General features: G+C 41.3%; 1 protein-coding gene across 8 annotated transcripts in view; it reads right to left on the bottom strand.

Moving 5' to 3' along the window:
• Positions 1 to 1,395: 1,395 nt before the first annotated feature.
• usp2a (ubiquitin specific peptidase 2a) overlaps positions 1,396 to 25,960 on the bottom strand; it is a 46,011-nt gene continuing 21,446 nt past the window's right edge. For 5 of the 8 annotated variants that reach the window (XM_034603758.1, XM_034603755.1, XM_034603756.1 and 2 more), the window contains exons 4-14: positions 12,000 to 12,050; positions 10,635 to 10,758; positions 10,191 to 10,302; positions 9,915 to 10,025; positions 7,201 to 7,265; positions 6,876 to 6,979; positions 6,516 to 6,596; positions 5,950 to 6,028; positions 4,971 to 5,075; positions 4,344 to 4,464; positions 1,396 to 2,776 (exon numbers count right to left, since the gene is read on the bottom strand). In XM_034603758.1, coding sequence (XP_034459649.1) covers positions 2,692 to 2,776; positions 4,344 to 4,464; positions 4,971 to 5,075; positions 5,950 to 6,028; positions 6,516 to 6,596; positions 6,876 to 6,979; positions 7,201 to 7,265; positions 9,915 to 10,025; positions 10,191 to 10,302; positions 10,635 to 10,758; positions 12,000 to 12,050 — 1,038 coding nt within the window. In that variant the 3' untranslated portion in view covers positions 1,396 to 2,691. Of the gene's footprint in view, positions 2,777 to 4,343; positions 4,465 to 4,970; positions 5,076 to 5,949; positions 6,029 to 6,515; positions 6,597 to 6,875; positions 6,980 to 7,200; positions 7,266 to 9,914; positions 10,026 to 10,190; positions 10,303 to 10,634; positions 10,759 to 11,999; positions 12,051 to 22,582; positions 23,128 to 25,960 lie in introns of those variants that run through there. The other 3 variants (XM_034603762.1, XM_034603763.1, XM_034603761.1) reach the window with 3 other exon arrangements.

Here is a 25,960-nt window from a genome sequence, read left to right on the forward strand (position 1 = left end):
TCAGCGGCATCGGTTCAGAGTGAATAGTACAAAAAGTGTTGAATGGTAACTGAGATATAGTGAAAAGCGTTGTTTTGCATCATTGTGTGCATTCATAGATTAAGCACAGTTTCTGGTTTTGCAGATTGTGCTGTGAAGGGACACCAGTCTGATGATACAAAAACAAGTCGTCATGTTGTTGTGATGTATCATGTGGATGGTGCATTTTCTTTATTCAACATGTATACCTGGATGGATCCTTTAGTAGCGACGTGGGAGCCTCCTGAGTGACGGCCTGCAGAACTATTCCTGGTTGCTGGACCCTATCGTGGCATCTGATCGCACTGTGGGGCTGCAAAGCTCGGACCACAGAAATAGGCCATGTACGGATAATGGAGCAGCAGAAAGTAGGCCAGGCTGCTGCGCCTCCATAACGATTACGGAGCGTTCCAACAAAAGAAAATGGTGTCTGTCTCTACGGCGTTAAGCTGATAAGGGAGATGCAAGAACTGTCAGTACGCAAGATGAATTATATCCAAATGAAGAGTGATTTTACTCTCTGCAGGAGAGGGAGGTGTTACCTAAAGGCCAGTGAACACCTTTTTTTTTTCTGTCAGCTTAAAACTTAATTTTCTGCTAGCATCAGAACAACTGTGTTTTTCTTTATTTTGCATATGTAATTCCTGTATTTAAATTTTCCTCTGTGGTTTTCTCACTGGTATGAAAAGGCAGGACTTAGACTTTAAGATCACATTTTACAGTACAGTCAACATTTGAACTAGAGTCTTACGACAGTTTAATCCACTGTTTTCTAAACTGTTGAACTCTTAAATAATATCGAAGAACACAATTTTTTCTAACTTTGACTTTTTTGTCATTAAAAAAAGAAAAGCTGATATGTTAAAATGTGAAATGTGTGATAAAAGTTGAAAACTAAATATGAATATTAACCAATCAAAGAAAGTTGGGAAAGACAGGATGGGGATCAACATTCTGAGTATTGGGTCAAGCTCTAAAAGCTTCATATCTACATCAAACACACAATTACTACACAGTAGTAGTACTCGTGCTGAGTAAACTGAATTTACACTTCAATATACATCATCCTGTCATCGGCCTTTTTCACAGCAGACATTCTGATGTGTCATAACAGACAAAAGCACAGCTCTTCTGGCTCTGTTCACTTCAGGTCTCAGTGAGACATGACAGTGCAACAGTAAACCAGCATAAACACCACAAGGACCCTGAAGCTGAATCATCTACACAGAATTCAGCCATCGATCATTTCATTATTTACACTGTCACAAGGCAAACTGTTGTAGAAAAGGCCACTGCACATTTGTAGTTTCTGTTTGTGAGCCACAGTGCTGACTCTCATTCATAAAATTCAGGCCAAAAAAAGACAAAGACTCAAAGTAAAACCACCGTTTTGTTGACTTTTATTCATATATATATTTATATATATATTTATATACTCATGTTTTTGACTGCCACTGTTAAAAAGTGTGACTCATCACATTATCACCTGTAAGCATAAATAAGAACTTTTTTTCTCTCTCTTGAAACCTGGTAAAGAAACCAACTGAAAACAGTTATGGGTCATTTTCAGCACCATTGAATAGTACATTCTCTATATTGCATCAGAATATAAAAATATACAGATATAGTGGGTTTTTTCTTCTTTAAAACATTCTTTCCATGTTGTTCAATGGCATGAAACAAGAGAGGAAGAAAAGACCTCATACTGACAATGAGGAGTGTCACATTATTATATTTCATTAACCCTTAGCAGATCCGCACTGGACTGTCCATTCATCCATTCACAGCACTTTTAAAACGTCAGTAGCAGCCACACGTGAGAGAAACAAATTAAATAAAACACAACGTAGAGGGTTGTCCTCTGAAACATGTAACGCTCACAGTGCCACTTGCCTCCCAACCACTGGAAGAGAAAGACATGTGAAGAAGATGCAAACAGAGACATGGGAGTGTTGTAGTGCAGTGGGAGGGATATCCATGAAAACCAAGCAGGCCGGTGGCTGTAAGATCTTCTTAACAAATACCAGTTCTGTTCAGTTACAGTCGCACTCTAAGCACTGGTTTATTCACAGTCCAAAGTGGGGATGTGGTGGTGATGACATGATAATCAACCCTGCCACCCCCCACCAAAAAAACAACAAAAAAACATAAAAACAACATAAATTCAAAGCAGAAAAAAATGGTTTGAGGCAAACGAGAAAATCAAGACTTGAAGAAAACAAAGCAAAAGGCGCAGTCAGGAGAGTTTGGTTTGCAGTGCATAGAGAGGGACTTCTGAGATGGAGACGGATACACCGGCTGGTCGGTCGGATGGGATTATTGCCTGCGTTAGCCTCGCACCCATACGCACACGAACACGCGCGCACACAAGTACACACACACAGACCTCCACCCAGAATGAGCAAGACACGAGAGTAAAGACAGAGAGAGAAAGAAAGCAGGGCTGGTTGATCAGGTTCCTGTGGTGTCCAGAAAGTTCCCCTTCCCCAGCTCTCTCTGTGGAGAGAACCAGCCTCCAGGCTGGTAGTGGTGTGTGCCTTTGTGTGTGTGTGTGTGTGAGATATATGTCCAGATACAAGTACAATAAAGGCCCAACTCCGCCAACATTCTCATTTGCCATCTGTCTGTCCGTCAGTTAGTGTGGTGCTGAGGCCCGTCGTCCTCCGGGAGGCTTCACATCCGTGAGGAAGAAGCAAGCTCGTAGAACAAGACGTAGGCGTCACTGCTGCGCACTTGGCTGGAGGACATTGGCGTTACTCTGGAGAGAGAGAGAGAGAGAGAAAATGTTGAAATATATTTAAAACATATATTTGATAAGGTCTTGTCTTTGTGATTTGGTGCTTTACAAATCAAACTTTATTAATCCACAGTTTCACCTTGCATTTATTAAAACTCCATGCAGAGATGCAAGTGCACACACCTGAAGGTTGTGCAACAGATTAAGAGTGACAGGTACATAGACTCAAGAGAGAGAGAGAGAGAGAGAGAGAGAGAGAGAGAGAGAGAGAGAGAGAGAGAGAGAGAGAAAGAGAGAGAGAGAGAGAGACAGAGCTGCATTGTAAATAGCGCAGCAAATAGAGCTTTTTCAGCTAATTATGAAGTACAAATAGGAATATGTCAGGCTGCCACAGTCTAGATAATTAATGGTTAACATTTGAATTCCTAATAAATCGGTTATTCTTTTGTTTTTCAAGGTCTTTCTGGAGCTGCCTCATCTGAACAGTTCCTCCATTGACTTTGTGTGTTGCATTGTGGAAGACAGCACATTCAACAATCAACAGTGGTTGCTATACATGGACATATATGTCATGTGTGTAAGATATCTGTGTTTTTAAGCTCTGATTTGATTTTCTGATATTTAGAAGAACATGAATTAAAGCTTTTCAAAACATCTGAAAACAAAAAGTAGAGCATCAGTAACTAGTTCACATCACCTGCCTGCTGCTTTGGACCAAACAAGTCATTTGAAATTCTATAGACGTCATATTTAATCAAAACAGTCATAAACTGAAAAAATGTATTGACATGCTAATGGAAGGCATCTACATTATCTCAGTATATACACTAGGTAAAAGCTATGATCATGTCATCTTAGTGTTGAAAAGACGTTTAAGCACACATCACAAAGAGCAGGACTATCAGACACACAAAAGCCCACATGGTGTGTGGTGATGACGCTCTGCATTGTCCTGCACGCTGTGACACACTGTATTCAGTCAGAATGAGAGAGGGGTCTTATGAATGAGTGCAGCGTAGCAGGAAAAAGCGAGATAAAGCAGCAGAGGAGGATTATCTGCTGCTTCCATCTTTATTCCTTCTTCAACACTCTGCTTCTGTTTTTACCCATTTTAGGTTCATTGGGTTTCCTTAGTTCCACCTATTAACCACAGTGATGTCATGTTATCTACTAATATTATGAATTATTCACCTCCTGCATATATAATACAGAATAAGTTACAGATAGAAATGATGATCATATTTACACTGTGTTTGTTGCAGTTGCATGACCAGCTGCCACTGATGATATAGAAAGCATTTTCTTAATGTCTCTATGACCACTGAAAATACATTACACTGCTGTATAATTTATAACATGGAAACAAACCCTTTTTTACCAACATAATTCCAATGAAAAGCTCAACTAGCTTTGTTTTACAGCTACATATGAGTGAACTGACTGCAGCTGAAATTCAAATCCAATCGAGTGTCAGTTTTCTCAAAGTTGTAGTTGCAGGTCAGTGTGGTATGTTTGCATCTTTCCATCGTGATGTAAACTGCATTAGTATGAACTCTGATGTCTCGTCAGATTGGGTGCTGGAACCTACCTGGAGTCATTAAAGGTGTACCATTCTCCCGAGTTGGGATTGCGACAGTAAGCTGTGTAGTGACCGCCCATAGTGGTGCCTGAGTGGTTGGACACTGCATACAGGTTGTACACTGCATTTACTGCAACAACAGAGACACAAACACAACATTTCATTCCACAGCTACTGGTTCTTTTAAAAAGCATTGGAGTCTTTGAAGTATTAGACATGTTAACTCAAGCAGCTGATATTTAAACATCGCCTATATTCTCTATAATAAAAATAAGTCTATTATCTTTTACATTTTCCACACAAAATTTTTGTGTGCCTTGTGGTACTGACACTTCAGCCGACATTGACGATTTTTGTCTGGTGAGATTTTTGGAAAGCCTTGTATTGTTTTGCCTGCTCTCCTGAAACTATCCTCAGACTCTCTGCTCAGCTTAAGGATTGGATCAGACTCTGGAACCCTGTTTCCCCTCTGATTTGATAGTCCTTAGTTTTATCAGTCAACCCCTCTTGCAATTTGCTTTGTACGTTCTTGACTTGGTAATAAAACCTTGTGAACTTTTAATAATGTGTCAGACTCCAGAGGTCACCTTAAACTAACTACTGATTGTATGTATTTACATACTTTATTATACTTACTGCTGTTTTCAGAGGCAAACTCCCGCAGGTCAAGATCCTTCATGGGGAAGTTAACAAAGGTGGACAGTTTGCTGGTTCTTCTTGCCTCAGAGAAGCGTTTCAGGTCTGGACAGGAGGAGGAGTCAAGGAACAGCTCAGGATACTCTATGGCTTTCCGTACGTCACACAATACATTTTAAAGAACTTCCCACTGAATCTTCATTTATCGCTTGAGTACAGGCCACAATTAGACACAAGTCAAAAACTGATCTAATACTACTAATATTACTAGCTCTCAGAAACATTTGTCATCTGTGAATGTTGTAACGGTTGATATTGTGAAATGTGCCTTTAAGGCACACTGTGTAGCCTAGATATAAGATGAGAAATGTAAGGTTGAAATGTGCTTACGTCAAATACACATCAAGTTTTTGTGGAAGTCCCTGTATGGGCCTATGTGGGCGAGAGCCTTCTTCGCCATTCTACACGCTCTGTGAAATGCTTCAACCCGGACACACTGACTCAAACTGTTACAACGTCAGTGCACATCTCACCTGATTATACTCTACCTGGCTTTTCTTCTGACTATATGTCAGGGCTTTTCAGCTTGTCAGAGTTCAATATCTGCTATGACGTAACATTGTCAAAGCAGCAGCACCAAGGAGCCGCCACACAAGCACTTAGTGAATCACTTTTATTCTATTTGCATGTGTGTGTAAGGTGACATTTTTCAAAAAGATTTTTTACAAACCACACTTAGAATCATTCCCTCTAATAAATTACGGGACTTACATTTTTATAACCCAACATAAAATAATATGTAAAACACTAATGCCCTAGAAAGCCTCATAGCAATTCCACACACGCACGCACGCACGCACGCACACAGAGAGAGAGAGAGAGAGAGAGAGAGAGAGAGACTACTATATGCTCTCTCAGCTTCACTGCAAATGCACATCATACATCAGTATCAGACAGTGACGTCCAGAGGAAAGGATACGCAGCACTAAGATCTTGGGGAACTTCTGTATTGTGAACTTCTTAGTGCATCTCCTCCGAGTTTTACACCTGTAACATGTCTGTAAAGGAAACACAGGGATCAGATCAAAAGATTTTTAAGTCTTTTTGAAACAAACATGTAGCTAATGAATGTGAACAAACTCAACATGAAGGAGAGGGTTTTTCCTGACCAAAAATGAGGCGGGGGTGGTACTGAACCGTCAAACAGGGGGAACGACAATTATCACAATAATTGCATTTTATTTAACAGTCGCTTCTCTGTGTTTTCATTGAAACACAATAAATTAAATTATCCACATATTACAGTTTTTCTTAAATGGTATTGTTTTATATGAAAACAAGAAATGGCTTTGGTTGGTAGGCGGTTACCTCGCAATTCTCTATGCAGGAAAAAACCCTGCGAACACATTGGACAAGCTTGTTCTGTATTTTAAGTACTGACTTTGTGAGTATGAAGTTAAGTGATTGTCATATTTTCTTTTTCTCCAAACAACAGAAGGTTAAACTGACTTAACCCTCCCGCTGGTCCTCCTAATGGACACCTACCGGCTTCTCATCCCCATCGAGGACGTCCTCTTTGGTGAACAGCCGCATGCAGTCCATCAGACTCACCTCACCGTAGCCCTTCTGAACACAAACATGGATGCATCAACATTAGCATGAACGCACACGCACGCACACGCACACGCACACACACACACACACACTTAAATCCCCCCCAACACACACATGTACACACGTACACAAGTACACACACACACACAAACAGAATGTCACCTCTGCACCACTGATTGTGTTGACATTTGTGTCTGATGACCTTCTGAAACATGTTATGTAAGGATGACCAGCATGAACTTGTTACTCCTGTGTGTGTGTGTGAGTGTGTGTGCACACGCGTTTCCTAACCTTGGCAATAGGTAGAGAGAGATCCCAGAAGGGGTCGAAGACAGTGGAGCAGAAACCACAGTGGCTACAGGTCAGAGAGCTCTTCAGTTGTCCTACAAACAGGTCTGACAGAGCAGGAGACATGACGTCAACACACACATCACTGGATCAACTCACATGCTATGAAATGTAATAAGAAAACACTATATATCTGTTGAGTGGTGCTCTGTTTTTCTTAGTGCTGAAACATAATTTTTCTGATTTTGTTTCATTTAATTATATCAAACTTGACTCTGTCAAATCCAAACTAGATACTTGGAAAAAACTTGCAGCATGTTCTACTCACCGACTATTTTACTGTCTTCTCTCTCAAGGTATTTACTCCACATCTTCTTCCCTTTCTCTTCATCCCTGAACATGGAGCACAGATGAATCATTAAACTGTTTAGCTCATATTGATAAACACAATACAGAGTCATTGAGAGGAAGCAAGGTATACACTCCGTTAGTCTAACAAAGTAAAATGACTGATAATACTGAATTATGAATCTGACCTACTTTATTCTAGACATCTATGGGGACAGAATGTGGTATCAGGGGTTTTAAAACACTCTATCCTGAAACACATTTTCAAGCTGATGATGAATATTTTTTAATGTTTTATTAAAGTATTTGGGCAGAGCTGACCTGTTTTGAGGGTAATGCCGAAATTTGCAGAGATTAACTGTGACCCTTAAACAAGTTGCTGTTAGATAACTGATAATTATATCCAAGAAGAATTGGAGCATTAAGCTGATCTGAGCCCCAGAGACGCAACAACGCAACACAGGGGGTGAAACTGTCTCACACAGCCTCAAATTAAAGCTTAATGATGAAGCCTGAAAAGAATAGTTCACCCCAAAATGATAATTCACTCATTATCTACTCACCCCTATGCCGATGGAGGGGTGGGTGAAGTGTTTGAGTCCACAAAAGAATGCTGGAGTTTCAGGGGTAAACAGTATATCAGCCAGGTAGCAGCCGAATCCAATACAACTGAAGATATTCAGGACTTATCGTCAGACGTTAAAAAACAACAGAAAAAAAACATAACTTGCCTCCATACTTCTCCTGTGGTGTCATCCAAGTGTCCACAAGCCCGACATTCATATTCGACTTGAAACAAGGTCGTTTATACTAAGTTTTAAAGGGGACATAGCATGCCCATTTTACCACAAGTTGATATGGTTCCTTGGGGTCTTAATGAAATGTCTGTAACATACTTTGGTCAAAATACCACAAGGATCATTTCAAACAGCACCCTTTTTACCCTGTCTAAAACAGCCCTCCACAGAGTGACCTGTTTTGAGTGCCTGTTCCTTTAAATGCTAATGAGCCAGCTCCCCCCTCCCTCCTCTCCCCCCATGATTTTAAACGATATAAATTACATATTTTATATGATATAAATTATTAAATATGCATCCCATACTTTGTATTCCCCTTCTGTTGTCCTGGAGTTTTAATTTTCCCAATCACATAATTAAATGTCCCCCTCTGCCCATCCACTACAAGCACACAGACAGACAGAGAGAGAAAGAGAGGGGTGGTGGGGGGGGGGGGGGGGCTATGAAGACCATCATTTACCCCCGAACCCCGACATTCAACGGGTATAACAAGCGGAGAAAGCAGAATCGCGGGCTGACCTTATATATACAGTCTATGGGAGTGACCAGCGTGGAGAAATGCACGTCCCGTGTGAACAGCCAGGCGGCTGCGCGCTTGAGAACGGCGCTGCGCTGCCTCGCAGCGGCGCTTCCGCGTCCGGTGTAAACCCGGCGTAACGAGTGGGGGGGCTCTGTGTGTTTGTGACAGTGTTACAGTAGTGCTGAACACTGCGGAAGTCTTCCACACTGCTGGCTGTGTGGCGTTGACACAAATTCCAGCTCACGCATGGGAGAGCGAGCGGTCGCGCCCGAGCAACTGCTGCAGCCTCCCAGTCCCAACGATCCAGACAAATGCCACATGTGAGTGAATCGCGGGCTGACCAGCGGAGAAATGCTGGTCCCGTGTGAGCAGCCAGGCGGCTGCGCGCTTGAGAACGGCGCTGCGCTGCCTCGCAGCCTCGCTGCGTCCGGTGTAAACCCGGCGTAACGAGTGTGGGGGGACGGGGGGGGAGGGCCAAGGCCATGTAGGGAGACTTCCAGTGCCTTGTTACGACACAAAACCCAGGAAGCTCAATCGAGTCGCTCAAGCATGACTTAGAGGAACCATAACAAAACGCGCGAGTGTTTTTTCCCCAGAGTTTTTGGGTTGGTAGACATGCCAGATACCCACATTAACATGTAGAAGCACTAACAAAGTGGAATTTGCATGCTATGTCCCCTTTAAAGCATTAATGAGTCTTCTGATGAGGTGCATTCAGGGACCGTCAGACATGCTAATGTCCGCTAGCTTAGCCACTTCTGGTGGACTTTTAGGCGTAAAACACGGTGTAAATGACCTCGTTTCGAGTCGAATATGAATGCCGGGGCTTGTGGACACTTGGATGACACCACAGGAGCAGTATGGAGGCATGTTGTGTTTTTTTCTTTTTCATGTTGTGTTTCTTTCTTTTCTCTGAATATAAGTCCCTAATATCTTCATCTGTATTGGATACGACTGCTACCTGGCTGCTCCACTCTTTACCCCTGAAACTCCAGCAGTGTTTTGTGGACTCAAACACTTCCCCCACCCCTCCATCAGCATAGGGGTGAGTAGATAATGAGTGAATTATCATTTTTGGGTGAACTATTCCTTTAATGATTCATGTTTACTTTGTCAAGGTCCTGTTTAAATACTCGGCTCCATTCCAGCAAATTTTGCATGTAAAATTACCCTTTATTCCTATTTATTATTTCCTATTGCACAAACCAATGTCCCCGTTTTGAGTACACTTTTCAAAATGTTAATTGGAAATTTTGGGTGCATTCTTTCAGGAGATATGATAGATCCTGGTTACGGCCCTTTGCAGCAAAGTGTCAGTGAAGGTAAACACACACACACTCACACACACACACACAGTCTGTCAACCAGAATACTCACTGCAAGTGGTCAAAGTCCTCTGCAGTGCCTCTCGGCCTGACAGTGACCCTGTTGACCTCGTTGTGCAGACCGTCCAGGAGGAAACGCAGGAACTCCTGAGCGTCCTGTTGGCTGCAAGACACACCAACACAGTTAGCGCTAACAACATCCCAACAGCCACTACTCAGATGTATTTTTGATCATGCAGTCCTGTTATTCTTGGACAGTTCTCAGAAAAAAGCAGAAAAGAAGTTTGACAGCATTTATAAAACTTAATGAAGAAATTATAAAGCTTACTTGTATCCCACAAATCTGGGAGCATATCTCTGGATCTGAGTTTTGAATTCAGACGGGCTGACTGCTTCACTGCTGGACGACGTCCACATGGTCTGTAACAGCTTGGCAAATTCTAACAGAAACACTCGAGTTAGTTCCACACTGAGCTTGAAATGTGCCCTGATAGTTGCACAACTGTAACCATGTATTCAGGTTTGTTGGTGAGCTGAAGGTGCAGCCTCACTTTCCTATCCAAAGTCAGATTTAGCAGATTTTCATGACCAAATAAAACTGTCAGTTTCTCTCCAGAGCCACAGAATAAGAACTAGCTTCCATGTTTATCCTACACATTTGACAAAAGCAAATTTAATCCAGACATAAAGAGGGAGTGAGTGTGTTGGATGTGAGCAGCTGTGTGGAGTGTCTATTTTGGACTCTAGGGGGCCTGTGTAACACATCTCTCACCTTCCATGAGGGCTGTGTTGGTGCGGCTGTTGTTGTTAAGGTCTCTGCGGTGCGAGTTGTGCAGGCAGTAGTCTCGCAGGCTGTGTGTGTTGCTGAGACACTGCAGGATACTATTCATGAAACACTGTGCGGAGAAAAACAACAAAAGCATCAGCTCCACTCTCACTTTAATTACACATGAAAACATCTAATTCAATCCCCCCTCAGTCACTGACAACTCTCATTTACTTTACAATTATATTATAATATTGTTATTTTTGCAGAACTACTTGTATCCTTACAGTCTAATTAAAAATATAACAGAGTTGACCTGCTTGTTGCCCTGCTGATTTGCATACTCTCCTTACTGCAGCTGAATCTAGCAAATTAAATAAACAGTTCAACATTATGGGAAATTTGCATTTATTTGCAGTCTGTGTTGTCTGAATAGGAAACTACATTCAGGTTAGTTTAGCATACAGACTGGAAAGAGGCCTGGCTCATTAACATGACACTGTGATATTGTTTCTTTATTTTGTCTAATAATGGAGGAGGGAAAACCACACATTTTCAGCAACTGATTGGGATCAGCAACTCAAGGGAAATCACAGCAACAATCTGATAACTAATCCTGCACATTAACATCATACTTTGTTGTGTGGTGATGTGTCCACCTCAAGCTGGGCTTTTTGCATTAATAAACCATTCAAACATTAACTTATATCAGTGAGCATTGCTCTGTTTTACTTTCAGTATGAAGGAGAGTCCTGCATGCACACACTTTTAAAAATTGTATCTCAACTGGTCTTTCAGTTGGACTCATACTTGTATTGCATTTGAATATATATATTTTTATTTTGTGACTCTAATGTTGTCTAAAAAAAGATTAAACAAGAATTTTAAGGCTTTACAGACAAAGTGAAAGAGCCTTCATATAATTACTGGGTATGTGGAGAGATCCCCCACATATACCCATGTTGTCAAAGACAGTGCGACCTGCGTATACACTGCTCCCATCACGTGGCCCCACCAGACACATGCAGTGTGGTAAGTTGAAAACAGTCACAGAGATAGAAAGAACGAGCCCTCGCTGGTCCATAGATCAGATCTCTGTGATTAGGTTACAGTATGCGCACACACACACACACACACACACACACACACACACACACACACACACACACACACACACACACACACACACACACACACACACACACACACACACACACACACACACACACACACACACACAAACTGCGATCTGTCTAACACTGGCTGGATTTAGGAAGTTTAATATGAGCTTCTCCTCCACTGTAAACACGGAGATGTCACTGTTGCTGAACATTTGCTTCGAAGCAGATGTATTTATGTTCCTTCACTTACTGTGTTTCCAAGGTTCTTTAGTCCCACCAGGCCCTGGGCACTCTTTGAATTCTGAAAGGCAAAGGACACAATATTTGAGATATTCAGGTAAATCCAATTTATGATCTTATACATGACACCTAGATTAATGTATTCAAATTCACCCAAGTCATATCACCACAGTGAAAATGTTTAAATATTTACAGCCTGGTTTTTATTCCAGCACCCATCAGACATGTTAAAGATACATGCTAATTTCACATACAGTATTATTTTGATAACAGAATAGTGATCTATGATGTAGTGATGGTTTTTACTTTGTACCTTCTGTTCCCTTGTCCCTGTGTTAATGTGTATGAATAACATCATAACTTTGAGCCTGCTCTTCAATATTTGACCTTGAATGAATCAGTAACTGGGTGACTGCAGTCAAAAACCACGTAAATAATAATGTTGTGTGTTTATGGTAACTGAGAAGGAAGCGAAATAAAAAAGACTCTTTAAAAACTTGAGAGAACAGTTTGGTTTTCTTCAGAAAGATACTGTCACATACTGACGTCACCAGTGGTTGAAAATTGTTGACCCTCTTCAGTTACCAGGGATACAGACTTTTGGTTTTTCCTTGAATGCAGTTTTCCAGTGAATAACCCAGGACTGTGGTATGCATTTCCACCAGCAGTTTTTTTCAAACACTGCAAAGGTGTTTAAGTCTGGGTTTGTACCTCGGCAACATCCCCAGGGAGCTGGAGAATCAGCCAAACCAGGCTATGTGACAAACATGTAACCTGTCCACACTGTGGAGGAATGTGTGTGTCGTCAGTCTAGGAATGAGATGACAGGAGGTTTTTCCTGGTGAGCATTATCTTCATAGAGGAACTTGTTTTTGTTATCTTGTCGTCAGTTCCTCTCTTGGTAATCACTCCCAGATGGCAGAGATCTTATCAACAACATTAGATAGCATAGAATCACAGAACCTTGAGGGTTTTCTGCACTGTTGCAAATTTTCAGTGCAAGAAAGCATGACAGTAAAAGTTCATGACGCACACACACACACACACACACACACACACACACACACACACACACACACACACACACACACACACACACACACACACACACACACACACACACACACACACACACACACACACACAGCTCAGTGGAAAGCAACAGATGGCAGAGCATATTATCATGCTTTCCGAATCTTAAAATGGTACAAAATGCTTTGCAGAACTTATGTCATCACTTGCAGCGGATGAATTTCATAACATAAGTTCAGTGATTATATAATTGAGTAGCTAGAGGAAGAAGTAACAAAGAACGTGGCGGTGGAGAAGAAATGCTCTTGTGCCCTTGACTAAGAAGCAGAGGCAGCAGACAATTATGCTTTCGAAAAACAAGCTACGCCAAAGTTAATTTATTTTCACATCCTTCCATCTACTTTCACTGAATCAAATGCATTCGCTGTCAAAGGACACGTCATTGTAATGATTTTCTTGCCAATAACAGCGAGATCAGACAATGCCACAGCCTCTGCTTTCTCACTGACTGATACTATGTAAATCACATGAGCAATAACAGCAAGATCCAGTGATTTAATAATGAGAAACATAAAAATGGTTAATCAGGGTAACTAGAGGCAGAAAAACTAACAGCCTTGTAACTTAAGCTTATAGGTAGAGAGCAGCTCTGTAGGACCAGCAGCTGAACATCAGTCACCTGATCTCACTGGCTGCTGAAATCTATCTTACCCGCATACTCACTGTTACCCTCACCTGTGGTGCACTATGTATCTGGACCACCCGGAAAATTGGCCAAATCCAAGGAGAGACCACAAACAAAATAAGCCGTTCCCTGACTAAATCAAATACGAGCATAAAAAGAGGAAGGTGATAGCTTACTGTTTAAAGCTCTGATTAAAGAAAAGTGACATGAAACTGCTACAGTCACAATAACAGCTTGTAGGAGCCCAGTTTTAAGTCAAATAGAGAATCAACAAGCATTTGACAACAAAGTGAAAGCCTCCATGGTCTAATTTAGACTTTAGTCGACGAACTGTCTGACTGTCCTGTGGTAAGCAGCCTCACTATACCCCAGATGTGACCTGACAAGCCCCACAGTCCAAACAGCTGCATAGATTAATTCACAAACATGAGTGGCCTGCACAGTGTGTACACCCAACAACTTCTCTGACCCAAAGGGAGTTACCCACTGTGATCATCACACCGTTCAAAAAGTTATTAGCAGTCTAACAGTGAGAGCACACGTAATGTGACTGTGACAGGAAATGAGTCGTTACGGTATCCTTACCCTCAACATCATTTCTACTTTGAGCTTAATGTTTTATGATAAGCTGCTGGAGCTTCACTAATTGCTTAAAAACATTTCATTGTACAGCCTTGCTCTAATGAGTTTTATTCTGCCTAATGTTATTATTTTCTGATTAATTGATTGAGCTACAAATTGTCAAAAAGAAAACAGTGAAGAATGCCATCACATTTTCCCAGAGTACAAGAAGATTTTCAAATTGCTTGTTTGGATGACAAACAGTCCAAAACCCTGGGGAATCAAATTTGAAGGGATAAACAAAGGAGAGCAGTGAGAATTCACACCAGCAGATACATGGCCCTTTTTAATTGTTTCACTTAAAGCTGAATTAATTTATCTTGTGATTTGTTTTTGTCCCCACCTGCTCCTGAGGGAACGATCAGTCTCTTAACCTGTCTTTGGCTCTTTGGTGGAAGGCAGGAAACATGGTTCATGAGAGTTGTGAGACTGAACCAAAACACTGGTATCCCGAAAAACGGAAACAATAACCTGACAGACGCTAAAAAGCTTTGTGAGACTGAGGCGAAATGCAGAGTTGGAGAATAAGTTCTTTGTGTTTTTTGTAACTTTAAAAATGTAATTGATAATTAAAACACTCAAGCTGTCAGATAACTTTTCACAGTCATTTCAGCTCTAAACTGAAGTTGTTGTTGCATTGCAGGTATAGAGAAAGGACACTGAATGTGATGGCAAAACTCAGGTTCCCATGACTGGATGTGTGTTCGTCTGCTCATCAGTAACGTGAGCCTGCAGCTTATCTAGTTACGAGTGCTGATACATTAAGGGCTCTTTACCATTATATAAATAACCTTTTCCATCCGTCTCTCATTCTGGAGAATGAGGGAGTCAGTACAGCACACAGTGGAGGGGTAAAAAATTGACAGTTTTAATTAGCGATGGCTCATTAAATCTTCTGTAAATTCTGTTGCACTTTATTAGCCACAGTCACATTACATACATGCACAGCTTCGCTATGTCAGTGAAAAGTCCGCTATGCAGGACAAATCCTCCCTAGTCTATTTATTTCACACACACACACTGCTGGACTGTACAGTATATGTCTGACTTTGCTGCACTCTGCTGAGTAATGCCACAGCTGGTTCCAAAAATAGCAGCTTTGCATTTAATAATGCCTGCTTGTCCACTCGCAATTGGCTGATCCTCTGGGCAGCCTGGCAGACATGACGATGACGAAACAACGTCCCGGCTCTGTCTCCGTAGCAACGCTATTCTTATTTTTTTGGAAAAGGCAGAGGACGTGGTGACAGCACAGTGATGGGCTGTAGCGTGGACAGATTGTGTGTGTGTGTGTGTTATGAAATAAATAGACGAGAGAGTGTGGGTGACTCAGTGAATGAGTTGGTGCAGATGTGAGTTTAATAGCCAGTATTCTGTGTTGATGTTCTCAATTTCACTTTCTCTATATTTTACTTTGTGACCTGATTTTTGTGAGTTGGCAGATCCATTCAGGGCACATTGAACTTTTACTGCAGCTTTTACAAAATGTGGAAGGAAATCATCCGCACCACACAGGAGGAATTTCACATAAAAGCAAATAAAAAATAAATAAAGGCCCCTCACTAATTCACCCACCTCCACAAGTGATCTACAGACAACACTACATATTCAAATTATTCTATAACAAACAAAGCTTTAACAGTAAAAGAAGCAGCCTCAGTATTAGGTGCCACCAGACTATTATTTTAAATAAGTATGATCATTTTCCAACCACCACCCATACTCTTACTGGTTATTATTGACTACTTAGATATCATGACTGCAGCATCAAATGCTCCTGGGACACATTCCCAACATAAACCTAAAGGATCACTTTTAGAAGAGAACACTGGATACGTTACACGTGACAACGCTGGACGAAACTGTAAACTAAAACCCAAAGATCAAACTCATAAGACTTGAGTTTGATTGTGGTGAGTCGATATATTTCAACTTGAGCAGGGAAACAGCAGGCAGATTTTAATCAAAACATATATTACATGTGCCATCTATTCATCCCGCTACACTATTAAACAATATAATAGGATAGTCTTTTACCTATCTACTACTTTACATAACATATTCATAAATCAGCTACTCTATCTAAATGTGCATTTAACTAAAGCAGAAAGGTTTCATCATAGAATGACTGCATGCAAGAAAAAGACTTGTTTTACAGAGGCTGAGATGAGAGGATGGAAAAAAAGAGATAGAAAATAAATGAAAGCAACAGTCACATGAGGGAACATACATCCACTGTTCATATTCCCAGTTGTTCCATGTGAGACGGATACATACTGTACACAAGAGGCAGCCCAAGGGGGATAGCTGTGTATAAATGTTTTATTCATAAATGTCAGCTAGCGAGCTACATTTGAAACCATACTCCTTTGAGGCTAAAAAGCATCGCTAACACAGAGGCCACATTAAAAGCCATTACAGGGGCCAGGTTGAACCGCTTCGTAAAGCTTGGAATAAGAGACAGAGGAAATGTCCCTTTGGCCTGAGCCCAGCTTGGTGGAAGTAAAATCTGTCCATCCACTGTGTTAACTCAAAGATGTATGACTGCTGGCCTGGGGGACAGAGGAAGGTCGCTGGAGCAGAGGAAGTGGGAGCAAGGTGAGGAAGCAGCAAGACATGAATAATCTGGCTGAGCTTTCAAGACCGATTCAATGTTAAAAACAGAGAGACAACAACAGGCCAAAACAAGAATATAGGACGATTTGAATTTTGCTCCAGGGACAAATGCTTATCTCACCTCTCGATGAACTCTGACTCACAGCGGGGAGATTAAACTGTCTAACATGTATTCTGTGTTTACGTCATGCATCATCGAAGGAATCCATTGTATCAACTGTCCGAGGCGCTTTCAGTTTTCTCCTTGCATCGGCTGATATTGATCAAAAATGTGACTTAGGTTCAGCTGACTGAAGGGCTTTCAAAACTACAATGTTAAAGAGATATGTGTGTCGGAGTTAAAGGCAACTACATGCCAACATGTGAGCCAACACGCTAACTAAAACTCCTTCTCTAATTGACACTGGAGTTCATCATGATACTCACTGATTAGTTTCTTTAAATGGAAATACTTCAACGGTTAAAATAGTAATATTTTTCATTGTTATTGAAATCTGAGAAATCATTATCCATCAATGTTTGAACATATAGGAACCATATCTAAGCTGAGGTGAACATAATTTCTGGCTGACAACCTCCAACTGAGCATCTTTACTGGATCTGACTGTGCCATTAAAGGTCCCCTGAGGAGTTACAGTAGCTCTGTTGGGTGATATCTTTATGAATTGGTCCCTGCTTTGTTCATATTGTGCACACAAACACAGAAGCAATACACTGTCCTGCCATGAGGTTCATGTTGGTTTGCCTATCGACAGTTGGCAGGGGTAACATGAGAAGAAAATTAGCAATGTGGCAAAGAAAAGGAAGAAGACAGCGAGATACAACAAATATTCAAATAGAGATTTGCAAATAAAACCTAAAAATATCTAAAAGTAGATAGTCCACAACACAATCAGTGTTGTGGAGAATTATTTTTTTGTTTACAAGAAAACTTCTATATACAGTAGTATCCTTAGTTACTCTCATTGCTGTTGAAAGCAGATGTGTGAGAATGATGTGAACGCCGAATCCCATACTGCACTGGCTGGTAATTCAACATGTACTGTAGACGGTGAGTTGTGTTGGTTGCTGGGGCCACGCAGCCGACAAGAATGCTTCTTCCTATTTGAACTGATGTGAAGTTATTGGACCAAACCTTTCGGAGACAGGCTGCCTGCAACAACCTACAGCTGTGCACTCGCTAGCAGCTCCTCAGTCATCTCACCCTGATAGAGACTGGACATGCGGTGAGAAAATAACGAGTTCAGAGCACAGGCAAGAGGCCTAATGAAATCCCAGAGGGAAGCTTGTGTCAAACTTTACATGAGTGGACAGGAGCATTTTCAAAATCTGTAGTTATTATAGTTTGGTCAAAAAAATTGACTGTATTTTTTTTTACATATTTTGTGTTACATACTTCTTGCTCAGTAATAGGGTTCAAAGTTCTGACAGCTGTAGTGATAGATTTTTGATATAATCTACTTATACATGACATAAGAAATTGGGAAAAACATATATAATCGGGATTGTAATCTTACAGCACTATGTCTACCATATGTATAATACACACAGTACATTTTTGAGAAATCTGTAGTGTATGTAAACAATTCGTAGTTTATACAAATAGCTAATAATGTCTCTTTTTTGATAATCTGTCCTAGTGATATCTAACACATCATCTATTTCATCAAACTGGTTCCAACATCATTTTAAAAAATCTTTCTTCTCTAATTTCTTATTGATTTACAACATAGTCCACTGTGATCTATAATACACCCAAAGATATTAAAGGGATAGCTGAGATGCGGCAAAATGCCAAGTGGGTTGCCATGCAGCAGTCTAATACAACACACCGGCAATAAACTCTTCCTGAAAGAAGGTTATAATGTTCAGTTTTTATTGAAACCGTTTAAGAGAGATATTGATTCAGATGTATGATCATTCTGGAAATGTGTTGCATTATACAGACAGGTGCTTTTCATTCTCTAGTCTACACTGATTGATATGAATGGGGTGAGTGTAATTAGATTTGATTGTATATACTGTCATATCGTATCGCAATGACTGTCAGAGTCCTCAATAAGCTTTTAGACTATTGTGGGATATTAAAAGTGAAACAAAAAGTATTAAAAGCAAAGTATTTGTGTGCACCAATCAGAGAAGAAAATGCCAAATCAAAATCATTGTGGATGACTCACTGTGGATGAATTAATTGCAGTATTGGCAATGCTGCGTTAACATGCTGCTCAACACCAATGCAATAACAAGTGCCACTTTTCCCCTCCCCTGTACTGCCTGTGTCTCTGGGGCTGTAAACTAAACTTCACACATACCAGCAGCAGGATGCCTGGGTCCACCTGGCAGTGCAGAATGCCGATTGCTGATTGGCTGGCATAGTAGCATAACACAGAGAGAGAGAGAGAGAGAGAGAGAGAGAGAGAGAGAGAGAGAGAGAGAGAGAGAGAGAGAGAGAGAGAGCAGGAGCAGCAGAACAGTCTGTTCTGATCTGTCTCTCTATTTGGCAGACCATCATAAACAATCTCTCGCTCACACACCCTCTCCCTCTGACTTACGTCTCCTGCTACCGTTGAGTTTCTCCCACGTGCACAAAAGTGACATGTTCGCTTGCACACTAGTTTGTGAGCGAGTAAAAACTCAAGTGCCGAGTTCTCGGAGAGAGACAGAGAGGCCGTCTATTTATTTCTCCTAAAGCACAGACGGGTGGAATCAGTCATCAGGGCTCAGTGTCCGGTGACGTGGAGCCACAGCTCATCTCTCTCTCAACTCACACACACGCTCAGATACAAACAAGTCAACAGTAAGATCCTCTGCTGTCTTTCTGAGAAGTATAAATAAATATAGCCTCTGATCATATGAACTGACCCCTTGTTTGTTGCATTTCATTTGATCAAAGACTCCTCACACGCTGTCTTCAACCACCAGGGGTCTCGTGCTAAAACCCAACATTGTTTAGAGAACAGCTAGACAGCATGTAGCCATTAAGCAATGCATTGGCTGCTTATATAACAGCCCTGTTCATCTTCACACTGGTAGGTATTTCTCTAAGCGGAAAAAAATTACCCTCAGGTAGAAATGTTACTACTGCCAACAGGCTGTTGTTTTTATTACACTGAACCCTGGGCCCCTGGGCTTGTATCTATATCCACTACACTGCAGTGGGTTATCTCACCACAGACCTCGATATGAACACTAAAGATAACCAAATACTACTGTGCAACAAAGTGCACACACCCCTGAGTTTTACACTGCAGGAAGACCACACATGAGATCCTTGTGAAAGATCCACAAGTTTGTTCCACTGAAGTGAAAGGTGAGGTGAGGTTTACTCAGACTCTGATATTAACCCTCTCCAAACACCACATGCTGATTATATTTTTCTTTTGCTGAAAAATCAATAAGGATAATGTTACTTCGCTGAGAAGAATAGCTTCATTTTAAAAATTCAAATAAAAAAATGATAGATTGCACAAGATGGTGAGTTAATATTAACTACTATTAACTGCGTGAACACTTTAACTGACCCTACAAACATTGAACACTTAAGCTTCCTTTGCAACTGTCATACTTTTTGAGGTTTATCTGCCATTGATATTAATTTAAATCTTATAGCCTTCAATTAAAGTAACAGCATCAATCTCAAACATACTCAACCTTCACTGATGCAAGACAGATATAGGCAGAAAATTCCTGATGTGAAGAAGCTGAAAACTTAAAAAAAAAAAAATCAATAATTAATGAATTACCAAAATTGTTGATGTACAAAGCTTTAGTAGAGGACGGCAACAGAAAGCAACCTTTAACCTTACAGCTACCATGTGCAGAAACACTAGAGAAACATGTGCACACATGCACGCAGGCACACACACACACACACACACACACACACACACACACACACACACAACCTCATGCTAACAGTCGTCCACACATATTCCTCTTATGATAAATTTCCCTGGCATAAATTAATATAAGCATGTACAGAGAGAAAGACAGAGCCTGGTTGGCAGGCGTGTGGTGGTCTGTAGAGAGGGAGGAGCAGAAGAAGAAGACAGACGACGAGCACGAGCGGACAGACAAGGACAGGACAGGAGGAGCAGGTGGATGGTGACAACGAAACAGAAAGCATGCCAAGCATCCAGGCCTGGCCAGCACTAAAGTGTATTTTAATGTGATTTCTCATTACATAACAGAAGCTGGCACACACAGCAGCTTGGGAACAATACAAACATACCCAAAAACCACATCAACAAATGGCAATAGCAGCAAGGCGGTCGACAAAAGTCATTCCTCTTCTTCTTCTCATATTGGGAAAAAATGCAGCTGACAAGTACACGTGTAATTTTGACCTCCATTGATCTACACAAGGTGTGAACAGCAATGACAGTGCCAATGCAAAATACATTTCAGAATCTAATGTCTCCCATTGTCAGTAAAGCTTCATGCAAACCACTAGATCCCTTTCAGACCAGTTTGCTGCAATGATGGTTTGCTTGATACTGTTTGGATAAATCACTTTAAAACACCTCTGGTATAGTGAACGTGCTCATTCACTTAATTTATGACTTTTGAGGACCTATTTGAACAAAACTTACAGCAGAATCACACGGCTCATGTTACATTTTAGTTACAAGTCCACCTTGGTTCACAGCGAAACTTTAACATCAGGTGTTTAATTGTAAAATTTTAAAGCTGCTTGAATTAACAGATAACCTCAATGGCAACATTCAGTTGAAAGCCCTGCCATAATTCCTTTATCTGAAGGCAACAGTGGCTTAAATGCCAAATGATTTTCCGTACATTCTGTACTCAGACCTACATTTATCTGTGTATCACTGTGTGTGTCCATATGGAAACAGCCAGAGGCAACTGCACACAGCCCCGATATGCCAGTGCATAAATGAAGGACCTGTCACGATGGGTTATTTGTTTATTCATTTGCACATGCCTACAGGAGGATACATAAGAGCAGTGTAGTAAGAGCAGCTGTAATGTATGAGGGGGATTAAACGGTGGTTATATAACCAGTGACCTGCCAGTGCGGGCCTGCTGATCCTGGTACAGCGGAGTACAGCGGCTTAAGAGAGCGGCTTACCTCTGCAGATGACACACTCCGCAAGGTTCAACCGACATCATCTTTCACAACATACATGAGCCTGTCAAATAAACACCGCTGTCCTCTGTGGCTCTTTTCTGCCTTCAAGGAACATGTCCTCTTCTACAAAATCTGTCCACAATCACAGACAATAACCTCCATCCGTTAAATGCAACCGCTCAAATAGTAGGAAGTTATGACCTTTTAATAGATGCAGCTTCCGTGAAGCATCACTTTATTCTGACTTTTCGCTCAGTGTTGTGGTGACATCAGATAATGGATACCACACACGCACCAGGCGGTGTGGTATACGCTCTTCTATTGTACCTTGATTCATCTTTACCAGCCATTCACAAAGCTTCTTCTGACCGTCAGAGCTCTGATGACGAGAGGGTTATCACTCTCAAAGCAATAGCTTACCAACCTCCATTCAAAAAAAGCAAGCAATTATTACCCGGATTCAACAAAATAGCTTGTTTTTTGAATGGAGTTTGGTTCCCTTCGGGGCTGAGATGACGGAATGTAGCGACCCTTGGTTCTCTCTTACCTTGGCTTGGTTTATCAGAAGCCCCACGAAAGTTGAGACCAGCACCGACCCCGACATGCTGCCCTTCCTCCGCATCTCCTGCTTCAGGAAGGGGAAAGCGGCGGCCGGGGGCTCCTCGGGTACGGTCACCGTGTATGACTGTCGCATGCTCGGCATGCTGCAGGCTGGCTGGCGGGGGAAGGAAGCCGATTACCGGTGCGAGGTATTCAGGCGACGGCGGATGTTTCTCCCGGCTACTCCTGCTGTTTGGATGCTGAACCGTTTACTATCGCAGGAAGGTGAATTAGACGCTTCGCTCCGGCTCTCTGCCGGCTGGCATTCATTCATTCATATAACGGTACCGAGCTCACACAGCACGCGAGGAGGAGACCTGTGGCTCTCCTTTAAATGGGTCAGCTAACAGTGTACTGACAGGTAGAGTGGTTAAAACGACCTGATGACAAAGGAGCAACTGGCCGCTGGGCCATCAGGTAAAACGGAAGAGTCCTCTGTCAGTAGCAGCTCAGTAAATGGTAATAAACGTGTCTTGTGCCGTTTCACAGGACTGGAGATCCGCCCCCTCTGGCTCGGCCCTCAACAGACGTCAGCGAGCGCCTCCAGCCGCGCAGTCTACGTCACAGCCCGCTCCACGCTGCTGTAACAACCTGAAGGACTAACGCTGAAGTCCAAGGAGACTTCACTTCATCCTCACTGTCACAATGACAGACAGCATACACTCTCCTGGCCGGGACTCGTGTATATGCCACTATACATTCTGTTAAATGCGATGAAACAGCATGTTAACAGCCGGGTGAGAGCCACACTGACAATTAGGGTGTGTGTTTTACTACAATCTGGCCTGGTGGATCTAAAATTAGGATCTGCCAGTCCCAAAATGCGCCTTTAATGAGGTTCCCATGATTCACCTGCATCAACACAGAGAACAGCGGTGAGGCAGTATTTTCACCAGGCTATGTCATAGTAAGAGGATGAAAAGAAAACCAAGGTTTCACAAACATCTACCAAGTATATAGACTCTTAATCAACCCATGACAGTCACATTAGTCAGGAGTAAAATACATCAATACAGACAATTCATTAATAGATAGGACGCACTGATAATTATATACGTAGTCCACTATATTTAATTCACCATTATATAGTGCTGTCTGAACATTTAGTGCCATTTGTTATACCCTATAAAGTGGACTCATTGTATCCCACAATGCATCGTGAAAAGTATAGTGTGGAACCAATGGTCACAAAATATACGATCATGCATTGTGCTCGTGGCATTGACAGGAAGAAAATGGCAGATAGACGAGAGAAAAGAGGGCAAAATGAACAACCTGTCCCTACAGAGTGAGTCGTGGCGGTAGTTGACATAGTTACTGGTGCAGAGAAAATGACCCGTGTCTGAGGGTGTTTCTTTCTTTTGCTGATGAGTTTGCTATATAGTCCTTTATATAAAAGTCCCTTTAGTGTGTAGGAGGCAGTGTATGAGTGGGTGATTTCAGACACAACCTACGACTTCTTCCAAATAGATTTATAGATATTTTTGTTTATTGCTGCACAGATATTATGTTTTGAGGGACAAGAAAAGCCTGTAGTACTCAATGCTAAGTAAACCTTACATGTCAGTTTCCTACTGAACAAATGGCAATTCAGGTCTACCTTTTTCAAATTTTTTCTCTTTATCTCAATCTGGCTTGAATTGATTTATTGGCCATAACATTGATAAATTGTCGGCTTTTAAATAAAAATGAGAAACCTGTTCGCATGCAGTTGCTTATTTACACATTTAACAAATGCGGAGCAGCATTCTTTGTAATCATGTTCATGGCAATCTGATAAATGTAAACCCAACATTCATCCTCCTTATAGGTCTGCTTGAGACTCTACCAAGTCTTAATAGATACTTTAACTTAAACTTTCTCTGTCTGCTGTGTGGTGCTGTGCAGATAATGTACAACAGGTTTATGGATTTTATTTCTTTGATATCAGTTGCCTGCTGCTGTCAGAAACAAGGTGGACTAGAGCTGCAAGACTTAACATAAATATCAAGCGGGAAGATACCAAAATGCTCACTTCAGAAAATAAAAAAATATTTTGTTGATTTATAGAGCTGGAGGCAAATTTTTATTTAAAATATGAAGGTGTTGCATCTGTGTTTTTAAATTCTACGAAGCAGCCTGGTGATACACACACGTGATGGATTGTAACTGAGTAAAAAAGAACATGACGATGTGCTGTTGCATCCGTTTTTAGTAAATGAGGGTTATATTTCAACATTTTGGACAGCCCAATATAGACCTGCTTTCCCTTGGATGACCAGTTACTGATTTTAGCTGAACTGAGGTCTGGAGTGACAGAAATGCAACGTGTCCCTAGCAATAATCTCATGACCCAAGCTCAAGTGTGTGTACACAACAAACAGCCCAGAAGCACATTCCATCACCAGGCTCCACATGTGTGTGTGCGTGTGTATGTGTGTGTCTGAATGTCCTGAATCCCCTAGGTGGAAAACTACAATGTGAGAAGGGGCAAAGTGTCAGTGTTTGTATTCTGATATCTGATGCAGAGAGCTAAGCGGTCTGGTATAAAAATGGGACAAAAGCAGTCTCTAAATAATGTTATCAAGAAGACATCAGAGTGCAAGCACCAAGGGATAGCTGTTCTAGTCCTTAAGCTAAATTAGACTGACAATCTCCTCATTCATATGTTTAAATTTAACCTTGCTACAACATGTTGCTTTGGAGGGCAATGAAAACAATTCATTGTTGCATATAAGAGACCTAGGCCTCCATTATACATTCCCACAAGCTACATAATCTTCTGTTAAATAATCCCTCATTTGGAGCATGCGGGAGAGTTCAGGAGAGTATGTGGGAGAGTTCCTGAACAGAACGAAGTCTTCTGTGTCTCAGTTCCAGAACAGAATGAAGTCTTCTTTACAGTCGCACAGTTTCAAGTTGGCAACATAATCAATAAGCAAGAGAAATTGCCAACCTGTTAGCATGTCTAACTGACCTTTTTAATCAACTAGACTAAGTCATGTCCGATATCTGCTCACACTTCAGAAGTATTTGTCTAAATCGGTGCTTTTCAAAATCAGTCACTGTAAATCCCCCCCATACATAACTGAGACCACTGTGGTCCCGCAAAAAACCCTAATTAGACAGTGAAAAGGTGCAATTTTGACTTGTTAATTATTTTTTGTCTACACAATACATTAACAGATTTTGACACTGAATATATATATATATATATATAAAATGAGAGAGAAACGTTTCCAGTGCAACATGAACAAAAATAGTATTAGTTGAACAAAGTTTACCCCAGAGACTCCAGAAGTGTTTTGTGGACTCAAACACTTCACCCACCCCTCCATCAGCATAG

The sequence above is a fragment of the Hippoglossus hippoglossus genome, chromosome 13 (genome assembly GCF_009819705.1).
Source record: "Hippoglossus hippoglossus isolate fHipHip1 chromosome 13, fHipHip1.pri, whole genome shotgun sequence".
NCBI lineage: Eukaryota > Metazoa > Chordata > Actinopteri > Pleuronectiformes > Pleuronectidae > Hippoglossus > Hippoglossus hippoglossus.